General features: G+C 34.5%; 1 protein-coding gene and 1 long non-coding RNA gene across 7 annotated transcripts in view; one reads left to right on the top strand and one right to left on the bottom strand.

Moving 5' to 3' along the window:
* NUP210L (nucleoporin 210 like) overlaps positions 1-13,244 on the top strand; it is a 140,764-nt gene that overhangs the window by 87,901 nt on the left and 39,619 nt on the right. For all 6 annotated transcript variants that reach the window (XM_031966622.1, XM_031966619.1, XM_031966618.1 and 3 more), the window contains 2 exons: positions 11,301-11,429; positions 12,017-12,144. In XM_031966622.1, the coding sequence (XP_031822482.1) occupies positions 11,301-11,429; positions 12,017-12,144 (257 nt within the window). The remainder of the gene's footprint in view (positions 1-11,300; positions 11,430-12,016; positions 12,145-13,244) is intronic.
* LOC116423337 overlaps positions 1-13,244 on the bottom strand; it is a 51,270-nt gene that overhangs the window by 18,172 nt on the left and 19,854 nt on the right. The window lies entirely within an intron of this gene.

The raw sequence follows: 13,244 nt of genomic DNA, 5'->3' as shown, positions 1-13,244 counted from the left end.
AAACAAATATAATACAGCAAAATTTTAAAAAATTAAAAGGGAAACCAACTGTTAAAGAATTTTTGCAATATAAATTTAAAGGTAAAGGTCTTGTCCCAAATATAAAAGGAATTGACTCACTTAAGATTAAGAGCCATTCCCCAATAAATAATTGATGTGGGTATGAACAAGCAATTTTTATTCTTAGTTATTTTTTTTATCTCCTTGTTTTCAAAATATATGCCTAGTTTTCAACATTTACCCTTGCAAAACCTTGTGTTTCAAATTTTTTCTCCCTTTCTTTCCCCTACCCTTTCCCTTAGACAGCATGTAATCCAATATATGTTAAACATGTGTAATTCTTGTATACATTTTTCCATAATTTCATGCTGCACAAGAAAAATCTGATCAAAAAAGGAAAAAATGAGAAAACAAAATGCAAGCAAACAACTACACAGTCCTCTCCCTGAGGGCATATGGCTCGCTCCATCACAAGTCTATTGAGGGGGGAGGGGCGGAGCCAAGAAAATGGAGAAGACACATGCATCTGTCTAAGCTCTCCCTTACCCTCAGACTACTTTTTTTATGGAACAGCCTTGGAATTAGTGCTTGACTGAAAAAACCAATGAATGTTGGGAGTACAACACATTACCAATAGAAAATGATCTTGAAATTCTCCAGAAAAGGTCTGTTTTTGCTTGCGGGCAAGGATGGTTAGGCCAGGTGCAGCATCAGGCAAGTTGGCAGTGAGAGCATGGAATGCAGCTCACACTGAGCAGACCAGAGCGGGGCAGGGTATGGTCTCAGCCAGCAGAAAATTTGCAAGGAGAACTTTACCACAGTGTGGCTACTCTGCTCTGGCAGCAAGCCAGTAAGTCAGCAGAGAAGCTATAAACACAGAGGGTAAAGATTATAACCCCAAAATACTAGACTCTCTCAGGACCTAGCCATACCCACTCAGCACCGGAAGAGACTCAGCACCATCTCAGCATGCAACCGCTGAGCACAGCTCAGACACTGACCACAGCGTAGACACTAATCCCAGCATAGCTTTTGCTGTCCCACTGCTGCTTCACTGCTACTTCCTGTTGTCTGTCGAGGAAGCTTGGTAACACGAAAGTGCCCCAAAAGCAGAATGCAGTTTTTTGTTTGTTTTTTGCTTTTTGGTTTTTGGGTTTTTTTTTTTTTTTCTTTTGTCAAAATGAGTAAAAAGGCAAAGCATACTCTAACTATAGATAACTTCTATACTGGAAGAGAGCAGACTTCAAATCCTGAGGAGAAGATAAGCAGATGGTCTCCAGATGAAGCCCCAAATGGTGATATAACCTAGTCCCTATCACATAAAACTCTCATAGAAGAAATTTTAAAAGCTCTTTAAAAAGAGCTAGAAGAAAAATGGAGAAAGGAAAAAGAAGCTTTGCAAGAGGATGTAGATAAGTCATGTTACTCACTAAAAGATAGAGTGGATAAAGAAATCAACTCCCTGAAAAACAGAATTAGTGAATTGGAAAAAGAAAATAGTTCACTAAAAAATAAAAATGGAAAAATGGAAAAAAAATTTCATAGAACAATCAGCTCATTTAAAAACTCAATTGGACAGTTACAAAAATAAATAAAAAAGTAAATGAAGAAAATAATTCATTAAAAATCAGAATTGAACAAATGGAAATGAATGACTCAAGGAGACATCAAGAATCAGTCAAGCAAAACCAAAAAAATGAAAAAATAGAAAAAAACGTTCAATACCCACTTGGGAAAACAACAAACCTGGAAAATAGATCTAAGAGAGAATCTAAGGATTATTGACTTCCTGAAAATCATGATGAAAAAAAGAGCCTAAACACTATTTTTTAGGAAATCATCTCAGAGAACTGCCCAGGTGTTATAGAAACAGAAGGTAAAATATACATTAAAAGAATTCATTTATTACCTACTGAAAGAGATCCCAAAATCAAAACTCAAAGAAATATTGTGGCTAAATTCCAGAACTTTTATTAGACCAAGGATAAAATACTACAAATAGCTAGAAAAAAATTCAAATACAGAAAAGCCACAATAAGGATTACTCAGGATCTAGCAGCATCCACATTAAAGGATCAAAGGGCCTGGAATCTAATATTCCCAAAGGCCAAGGAATTTGGTATGCAACCAAGAATGACTTACCCAGCCAAAATGAGCATTTTCTTCTAGGGAAGAAGATGGGCATTCAATGAAATAGGTGAATTCCATCTATTTCTAATGAAAAAAAATGGAACTAAACAAAAAGTTTGACCTTCAAATATAGGACTCAAGAGAAATATAAAAAAGTAAAAAGAAATCTTGGAAACTATATTTCTGTTATGAGTATATGTAAAGAATACATGTATAATTTGGTTTTACTGTTATAATATAAAAAAGAAGCTAGAGGTGGAAAGGAAATTGTACCAGAAAAAGGGAAAAGTGTAGGTACTACATCTCACGAAGAGGCAAAGGAAACCTATTATATCTGAGGGAAAGAAGGGAGAGGGATGAACATAATGTGACACTTAGTCTCATCAGAATTGGCTCAAAAAGAAAATATTACACATATTCTATTTACAGAGAAACTTCTCCCACCTTATTGAAAAGTGAGAGGAGAAAAGCAAAAAGGGAAGGAGTAAACTAAATAGAAGGGAATACAGAAATTGTGGGGAAAGGTTTAAGGAAAGGGGAGGAACTCTAATGGGGGGAAAGGATCCTAAAGAGGAAAGGCTATGTGAGGCAAGTGGTGCTCACAAGTTTAATACTGGGAAGAGGGGTCTAAGGGGGAAAGGAAAGAGAAAAGCATAATCTGGAGTGAACAAGATGGCAGGAAATACAGAATTAATCATTTTAACCATAAATGTGAATGGGGTAAAGTCCCCCATAAAGCAGAGGCGTATAGCAGACTGGATTAAAAGTCAGAATCCTAAAATATGTTGTTTACAGGGCAATACATACAAAGTAAAGATAAAAGGCTGGAGCAGAATTTACTATGCTTCAGGTGAAGCAGGAGTTGCCATCCTTATCTCAGATCAAGCAAAAGCAAAAATTAATTAAAAGAGATCAGGAAGGGCACTATATCTTGCTAAAGTAGCATAGATAATGAAGCAATATCAATATTAAACATATATGCACCAAGTGGTGTAGCATCTAAATTCTTAAAGGAGAAGTTAAGAGAGCTGCAAGAAGAAAGACAGCAAAACTATAATAGTGGGAGATCTCAACCTTGCACTCTCAGAACTAGATAAATCAAAACCACAAAATAAATAAGAAAGAAGTTAAAGAGGTAACTAGAACACTAGAAAAGTTAGGTATGATAGATCTTTGGAGAAAACTAAGTGGAGACAGAAAGGAGTACAATTTCTTTTCAGCAGTTCATGGAACCTATACAAAAATTGACCATATATTAGGACAGGGGTCCTCAAACTACGGCCCATGGGCCAGATGCAGCAACTGAGGATGTTTATCCCCCTCACCCAGGGCTATGAAGTTTCTTTATTTAAAGGCCCACAAAACAAAATTTTTGTTTTTACTATAGTCCGGCCCTCCAACAGTCCAGACAGTGAACTGGCCCCCTATTTAAAAAGTTTGAGGACCCCTGTATTAGGACATAAAGACCTCAAATTCAAATGCAGAAAGGCAGAAATGGTACATTTTCAGATTACAATGTAATAAAAATTATATTCAATAAAAAACCAGGGAAAAATAGACCAAAAAGTAATTGGAAACTAAATAATCTCATCCTAAATAATGATTGGGTGAAACAGCAAATCATAGACACAATAATTTCACCCAAAAGAATGACAATAATGAGATGTCATACCAAAATGTGTGGGATGCAGCCAAAGTGGTAATAAGGGGAAATTTTATATCTCTAGAGGCCTACTTGAATAAAATAGAGAAAGAGAAAATCAATGAATTAGGCTTGCAACTAAAAAAAGCTAGAAAAAGGGCAAATTAAAACCCCCTAGTCAAACACTAAACTTGAAATTCTAAAAATAAAAGAAGAGATTAATAAAATTGAAAGTAAAAAGAAATATTGAATTAATAAATAAAACTAAGAGTTGGGTCTATGAAAAAACTAACAAAATAGATAAACCTTTGGTAAATTTGATTTTAAAAAAGGAAAGAGGAAAATCAAATTGTTAATTTTAAAAATGAAAAGGGAGAACTTGCACTAATGAAGAAGAAATTAGAGCAATAATTAGGAGTTACTTTGTCCAACTTGATGCCAATAAATTTGATAACTTAAGTGAAATGGGTGAATACCTTCAAAATAGCTTGCCCAGATTAACAGAGTAAGAAGTAAATTGGCTAAATAGTCCCATTTTATAAAAAGAAATAGAACAAGCTATTAATCAACTCCCTAAGAAAAAATCCCCAGAACCAGATGGATTTACATGTGAATTCTACCAAACATTTAAAGAACAATTAATTCCAATGCTATATAAACTATTTGAAAAAATAGGGGTTGAAGGAGTCTTACCAAATTCCTTTTCTGACACAGACATGGTACTGATACCTAAACCAGATAAGAAAGAATAACAGAGAAAGAAAACTATAGACCAATCTCCCTAATGAACATTGATGCAAAAATCTTAAATAAAACACTAGCAAAAAGATTATAGAAAATCATCCCCAGGATAATACATCATGACCAAATAGGATTTATGCCAGGAGTGTAGGGCTGGCTCAATATTAGGAAAACTGTTAACATAATTGACTATATTAATAACTAAATTAACAAAAATCATATGATCATCTCAATAGATGCAGAAAAAGCATTTGATAAAATCCAACACCCATTCCAATTAAAAACACTAGACAGTATAGGAATAAATGGATTTTTCCTTAAAATAGTCAGTAGCATCTATTTAAAACCATCGTAAGCATCATATGTAATGGTGATAAACTGGAACCATTCCCAATAAAATGTGAAGTGAAATAAGGTTGCCCACTATCACCATTACTATTCAATATTGTATTAGAAATGCTAGCTTCGGCAATAAGAGATGAAAAAGAAATTAAAGGAATTAGAACAGGTAATGAGGAAACCAAATTATCATTTTTTGCAGTTGATATGATGGTATATTTAGAGAACCCCAAAGATCCTACTAAAAAGCTATTAGAAATAATCCACAACTTTAGCAAAGTTGCAGGATACCAAATGAATCCACATAAATCCTCAGCATTTTTATATATCACTAACAAAATCTAACAGCAAGAGATATAAAGAGAAATTCCATTTAAAATAATTGTCCCTAGTATAAAATATTTGGGAATCTTACCTGTCAAAGGAAAATCAGGAACTATATGAGCAAAACTACAAAACACTTTCCACACAAATAAAGTCAGATCTAAACAATTGGAAAAATATTGAGTTCTCTTGGGTAAGCCATATGAATATAATAAAAATGACGATACTACCTAAACTAATCTATTTAGTGCTATACCAATCAGAGTCCCAAGAAACTATTTTAATGACCTAGAAAAAATAACAACAAAATTCACATGGAAGAACAAAAGGTCAAAAATTTCAAGGGAATTAATGAAAAAAAAATCAAATGAAGGTAGCTTCGCTGTACCTGACTTAAAACTATATTATAAAGCAGTGGTCACCAAAACCATTTGGTATTGGCTAAGAAATAGACTAATTGATCAGTGGATATTCACAGGTTCAAACTATAGCAATCTAGTGTTTGACGAACCTAGACTCCAACTTTTGGGATAAGAATTCACAATTTAACAAAAACTGCTGGGAAAATTGGAAATTAGTATGGTAGCAACTAGGCATGGATCCACACTTAACAACGTATACCAAGATAAGATCAAAATGAGTTCATGATTTAGGCATAAAGAACAAAATTATAAATAAATTAGAACATAGGATAGTTTACCTCTCAGAATTGTGGAGGAGGAAGGAATTTGTGACCAAAGAAGAACTAGAGATCATTATTGATCACAAAATAGAAAATTTTGATTATATTAAGTTAAAAAGCTTTTGTACAAACAAAACTAATGCAGACCAGATGAGAAGGGAAGCAATGAACTGGAAAAACATTTTTACAGTTAAAGATTTTGATAAAGGCCTCATTTCCAAAATATATAGAGAATTGACTCTAATTTATAAGAAACCAAGCCATTCTCCAATTGATAAATAATTAGTCAAAGGATATGAACAGACAATTTTCAGATGATGAAATTGAAACTATTTCTACTCATATGAAAAGGTGTTCCAAATCATTATTCATCAGAGAAATGCAAATTAAGACAACTCTGAGATACAACTACACACCTATCAGATTGGCTAAGAGGACAGGAAAAGATAATGACAAATGTTGGAGGGGATGTGAGAAAATTGCGACACTGATGCATTGTTGGTGGAGTTGTGAATAGATCCAATCATTCTGGAGAGCAATTTGGAACTATCTTCAAAAAGTTATCAAACTGTGCATACCCTTTGATCCAGCAGTGTTACTAGTGGACTTATATCCCAAAGAGATATTAAAGAAGGGAAAGGGACCTGTATGTGCAAAACCTAATGTTTGCGGCAGCCCTTTTCATAGTGGCTAGAAACTGAAAATTGAATGGATGCTCATCAATTGGAGATTGACTGAGTAAATTATGGTATGTGAATGTTATGGAATATTATTGTTCTGTAAGAAATGACCAGCAGGATGAATACAGAAAGGCTTGGAGAGACTTACATGAGCTGATGCTAGATGAAATGAGCAGAACCAGGAGATCATTATTTATAGACAGCAACAACAATACTACATGAGGATCAATTCTGATGGAAGTGATTATCTTCGGCAATGAGAGGATCCAATTCAGTTCCAATTAATCAGTGATAAATAGAACCAGCTGCACCCAGCGAAAGAACATTGGGAAATGAGTGTGGACTGCTTCCATTTTTTTTTTCTTCTTAAGTTATTTTTACCTTTCTAAATTCGATTTTCTTGTGCAACAAGAGAACCGTATAAATATGTACACATATATTATATTTAAGATATACTTCAACATGTTTAACTTGATGAGACTGCCTGCCATCTAGGGGAGGGGATGGAGGGAAGGAAGAGAAAAATTGGAACAGAAGTGTTTGCTGAATTGAAAAATTCATTTTGCATATGTTCTGTCAATAAAAAGCCATAATAATAATAATAAAAACAAAAACAAAAACAAAGCAAGTCTATTGGAATTGGCCTGAATTTCCTCATTGTTGAAAAGCCATCTACATCCAGAGAAAGGATTATGGGGACCGAGTATGGATCATAACATAGTATTTTCACCTTTTTTGTAGTAGTTTGCTTATATTTTATTTTCTCTCTCACTTTTTGATTTGATTTCTCTTGTATAGCATGATAAATGTGGAAATATACATTGAAGAATTACACACGTTTAACATATTGGATTGCTTGTCTAAGGGAGGGAGTGGGGAGAAAGGAAGGAAAAAAATTTGGAACACAGGGTTTTGCAAGGGTGGATGTTGAAAACTATCTGATTCCGATATTTTGAAAATAAAAAGCAAATTTTTATCAAAATAATTTGATCAAAAAAAAAAAAAAGAGCCATGTCCATCAGAATTGATCATCACATAATCTTGTTACTGTGTAGTGTTCTCTTCTTTCTACTCACTTCACTTAGCTTCAGTTCGTGTTCTCTCTAGGCCTCTCTGAAATCCTCCTGCTGATCATTTCTTTTAGAAAAATAATATTCATAACATTCATATACCATAATTTATTCAGCCATTCTCCAATTGAGGGACATACACTCAGTTTCCAGTTCCTTCCTACTATACAAATTACTGCTGCAAACATTTTTGCACATGTGGGTCCCTTTCCCTCCTTTATGATCTCTTTGGGATATAAGCCCAGTAGAAACATTGCTGGATCAAAGGTTTTATAATCCTTTGGGATAGTTACAAATTGCTCTCCAGAATGGTTGAATCAGTTTACAACTCCACCAACAATGTATTAGGGTCCCAGTTTTCCCACATCCTCTTCAACATTTATCAGTATCTTTTCTTGCTATCTTACCCAATCTGAGAGGTGTGTAGTGGTACCTCAGTTGTCTTAATTTGCATATCTCTGATCAATAGTGATTTAGAGCATTTTTTCATATGACTAGAAATGACTTTAATTTTATTGTCTCAGAATTGTCTGTTCATATTCTTTGACTATTTATCACTTGCGGAATGGGTTATATAATTATAAATTTGAATCAATTCTTTATATACTTTAGAAATAAGGCCTTTAAGAGAACCCTTGTATATAACATTTCCCCCCAGTTTTCTGCTTCTCTCCTAATCTTGGCTGCATTGGTTTTGTTTGTACAAAAACTTTTTAACTTAATATAACCAAAATTATCCATTTTGCATTTCTTAATGTATCTTTGGGCACAAATTCCTTCCTTCTCTACAGATCTGAGAGGTAGACAATCCTTTGTTGTTCTAATTTGTTTATAGTATCACTCTTCTTGTCTAAATCATAAGCCCATTTCAACCTTATCTTGGTAATAGGGTATTGGTCTTGGTCAATGTTTAGTTTCTGTTATACTATTTTCCAATTTTTTCCAGCAATTTTTGTCAAATAGTGAATTCTTATCTGAGAAGCTGGGGTCTTTGGGTTTATCAAACATTAAATTACTATAGTCTGTGATACTATATCACTGTGTCTTGTGAACCTAACCTGTTCCACTGATCAACTATTCAATTTCTTAGCCAGTACCAAATGTTTTGATGACTGCTGTTTTAGAATATAGTTTTAGATCTGGTACAGTTAGGCCATCTTCATTTGCATTTTTTTTTCATTAAATTCCTTGAAATTCTTGATCTTTTGTTTTTCCAAATGAACTTTATTATTATTTTTTTAGCTCTGTAATTTCTTGGCAGTTTGGTATGGCACTGAATAAATAGATTAATTTGATAGAATTATCATTTGTATTGTATTAGCTATCTATACAAGGAGCACTTGATATTTTTCTATTTGTTTAGATCTGATTTTATTTGTGTGAAAAGTGTTTTGTAATTGAGTTCATATAGTTCCTGACTTTTTCTGAACAAGCAATTTTTAAAGGAACAAATCTTAATTTTCAGTAACCCTGTAAAAAAATTGTTCCTATTCACTAATAATTAGGTAAATACAAATTAAAGCAACTCTCTTCTGACTCATCTAATAGATTGGCAAAAATGGCAAGAGGAAGATGATAAATATTGGAAAGACTTTGGGAAAATAAGCACACTAATAATATGTTGCTGGTAGAGCTGTGGTCCATCCATTTGGGAAAGCAATTTGGAATTATGCTCCAAAAATTACTAAACTATGTTACCCTTTGACTCAACTATTCCACTACTGGATTTATAATCCAAAGAAATCAGAGAAAGAAGGAAAGGACCCATGTTTACAAAAATATTCATAACTAATCTCCTTGTACTCAGAAACTGGGGACTAAGAGTATATCTACCTGTTGGGGAATAGATAAATAAATTGTGATATATGAAAGTAATGAATGTTACTGTTCTATAAAAATGACAAAATGGATAGTATCAGAAGAAACTGGGAAGATTTCTCTGACCTGATACAGAGTAAAGTGAAAACCAAAACAATAATACACAATAATGACAACATTATGTGGAAAAACAACTTTCATATAGACTTTACAATTCTGGTTAATATAATTATGTACCTAATCCAGAGTATCAAAAATGAATCTAACTACCTACTTACTTCCAGAGGATATAAATTTTTGGATGTGATCAATGTGAAAATTTGTTTTGCTAAAAAGCAAAAGGCAGTCCCTGCCCTCAAAGAGTTTAGAGTCTAATGGAGAAAACCTGAAAACAACCATGAACAAACCAAATTTGACATAATCAAGGGAAGGAAGGCACTGGCATTAAAAAGAAATTAGAAGATGTAAAAGATGAGGAATTAGTTGATACTTCAACTTAGCCAGGAAAGCAGGAGGCAAGATGAGGAAGAAAAAGCATTTCAGATATGGAGGTCAGCCAATGAAAACGCAGTCTGGATATAGTGTGTTCAGTGCAAGGAACAGCAAGGAGGCCACTGTGACTGGATCACAGTGAGAATGAAGAGAGAGCATCAAGGGAAAGAGAGGGCTGAGAGGCTACAGGAATTTCAAGGAGAATGAGGATTGAGAAAAAGCCATTGGATTTGGGATTTAAGAGATTATTGCATGTCTTTAGGGAAGCTATGTGGCTAAGTGGATAGAACATGGCTTGAAATCAGGAAGACTCATCATGAATTCAAATCTGGCCTCAGACACTTACTGGCTGTGTGACCCTGTTTATCTCAGTTTCCTCAACTGTAAAATAGAGGAGAAAATGGCAAATCACTCTAGTATATTTGCCAAGAAAACCTCAAATGGGGTCAGGAAGAGTTGGAAATGAATGCAACAGCTGAACAACAAGAAATGATTTTAAATTATTGATTTGGAGTTGGAAGCGATCTGAAATATCTAATCAGTTTTTCCTTCTTCGTTTTACACATGAAGAAAGTGAATAAAGCCCATAGATGCTATAAATCTAAAGCCAAGGTCAAATCATTAGCAGAGCCATGACTCCAAATATGTTGTTCTTTTTAATATGCCACATTGCTAATTAGCTCCAACAGGCAAAATCATCAGAGATTCTTCAAAGTTTGTTTGTTTGGTTGGTTGTTTATTGTTGTTGTGGTTTTTTTTGGGGGGGAGGGGAAGATAGGCTCTAAAAGTGCAATGAGTGACCTCAGGAGGCAGTGTCCCCTTCACCTTCAAAGAAAGACAAGATCACCATGTATGTGGCCAAGAGTGCAGGTGGGACTGGATGGCCACTGAGATGAAGTGGAGAGTCTGTTTCCATTTGGGAAAAATATCCAGCCTGGGGATATGGCATGTAAGAAAAAAATGAATTACTTTTTGTTCTTAGCAGAGGTCTAGAAGAGGAGACAAACCTCAATTAGTCAAATACTCTTCTTTCTTTCATCTTTATTAAGGATGCTGATCTATTTTGAATGTATAACTATTATCCCACCCTAAAATCAACTTTATTCATTATTATCTAAATGTTAAATGTGGTATTATTAATAACTTTCTAGAGATGTTTACCTCTCCCCAATTTACATTACAAAGAAATTTACATACAATTATTGAGAAGTTTCTTTGTAAATTCAGGTATAGTTCTTTTGTGAATGGGACAAGATCAATTAATTAATTAACTTGCATTTATTAAATATCTATTATATTCCAGGTACAATGCTAAGACAAAATGTTCATTTTATGTTTGGACCACATCTATTCATATCTTTCTACCATCTCATTTGTTCCAGGTGGTCCCATTACATCCCGGATTTCTCACCTTGGAGATTTATGATCTGTGCCTGGCTTTCTTGGGCCCAGCACTGGCCCACCTGCGAGTGTCAGACATGCAGGAACTGGAAGTGGACCTGATTGACAAAGTGAGAGGCGTTTGTTCAACATCACAAGTAGAGTGGTCATCATTCTCACACCAGTAGTTTTCTTTTGGGCTTACATATTGAGCAGGAGAAGTTAATTTTTAAAAATGCACCACAGCCTCTGCTTTTTATACAGATGAGGTGTGAAAACAAAATTGTATTGAAGATATGCGTGGATATCTAAATCCATGAGCAAAATACTAATAATAGTATGCAAAGATTAGGTTGCTTTGGTTAAAGGAAGCAGGCAAGCAAAATGTAAAGCATTGAGAGCTTATCTTTCAGTAGCTTGGGTTCCCACAGGGATGAGGGGTTCTTCTGTGCTTTGAGTATGTAATAATAATAATAATCATAGCTGCTTTAAAGTTTAAAAATACATATATTATCTGATTTATGCTTTACAACAACCCTGTAATGGTAAGAATCACTGGTGTTCTTATACATCTGAGGAAATTGAGACTCAGTAATTCACCCATGATGAATAAGCAAGTGTTAAAGGTAGAATCTGAATCCAGTTTGTCCTGACTCCAAGACTACCACTATCTATTACCAAAAAATACTTAAATCTTCCATTTTCTCTGGACTCTCAGGTCGAGATTGGGAAATCTGTATTAGTGACAGTGAGAGTGCTAGGCTATTCCAAACGCCCATTCCGAAATAAGTACTTCAGAAATATGGATCTGAAACTTCAATTGGCCTCTGCCATTGTCACCCTAACGTGAGTATCATTATTATTAGTTCTTTCTCCCTGTTTTAGGTCTTTCCTCCTACCAAGAGATTTCCTAACTCCTTAAAGTTATTTTTGTCTTCCCATTTCTGTTTTGTCATAAAACTTTTCAATTGATAATTTTCCTTGTTAAAAAAAACATTCATCTGACTCTAGCATCCATCTAGATCACTCGCCAAACTTGCATTCACAGTCACAGGATGGGTCCCCAGAGGATAGCTGTTACTCTTGGGTTGACCTTGAAGGAAACTTCTTAAAGTATAGCTTCTGAGACCCTATGAGTATACTTCCATTAACAATCATCCAGTTGCACATTATTATTATTTTTTTTAATTTAATAGCCTTTTATTTACAGGATATATACATGGGTAACTTTACAGCATTAACAATTGCCAAACCTCTTGTTCCAATTTTTCACCTCTTACCCCCCCCACCCCCTCCCCTAAATGGCAGGATGACCAGTAGATGTTAAATATATTAAAATATAACTTAGATACACAATAAGTATACATGACCAAAACATTATTTTGCTGTACAAAAAGAATCAGACTCTGAATTATTGTACGATTAGCTTGTGAAGGAAATCAAAAATGCAGGTGTGCATAAATATAGGGATTGGGAATTCAATGTAATGGTTTTTAGTCATCTCCCAGAGTTCTTTTTCTGGGTATGGCTAGTTCAGTTCATTACTGCTCCATTAGAAATGATTTGATTGATCTCGTTGCTGAGGATGGCCTGATCCATCAGAACTGGTCATCATCTAGTATTGTTGTTGAAGTATATAATGATCTCCTGGTCCTGCTCATTTCACTCAGCATCAGTTTGTGTAAGTCTCTCCAGGCCTTTCTGAAATCATCCTGTTGGTCATTTCTTACAGAACAGTAATATTCCATAATTTTCATATACCACAATTTATTCAGCCATTCTCCAACTGATGGACATCCATTCAGTTTCCAGTTTCTAGCCACTACAAAAAGGGCTGCCACAAACATTCGTGCACATACAGGTCCCTTTCCCTTCTTTATAATCTCTTTGGGATATAATCCCAGTAGTAACACTGCTGGATCAAAGGGTATGCACAGTTTGATAAC

This window comes from Sarcophilus harrisii, chromosome 4, assembly GCF_902635505.1.
Source record: "Sarcophilus harrisii chromosome 4, mSarHar1.11, whole genome shotgun sequence".
NCBI classification, from domain to species: domain Eukaryota; kingdom Metazoa; phylum Chordata; class Mammalia; order Dasyuromorphia; family Dasyuridae; genus Sarcophilus; species Sarcophilus harrisii.
This window is presented reverse-complemented; position numbering and strand designations above follow the sequence as displayed.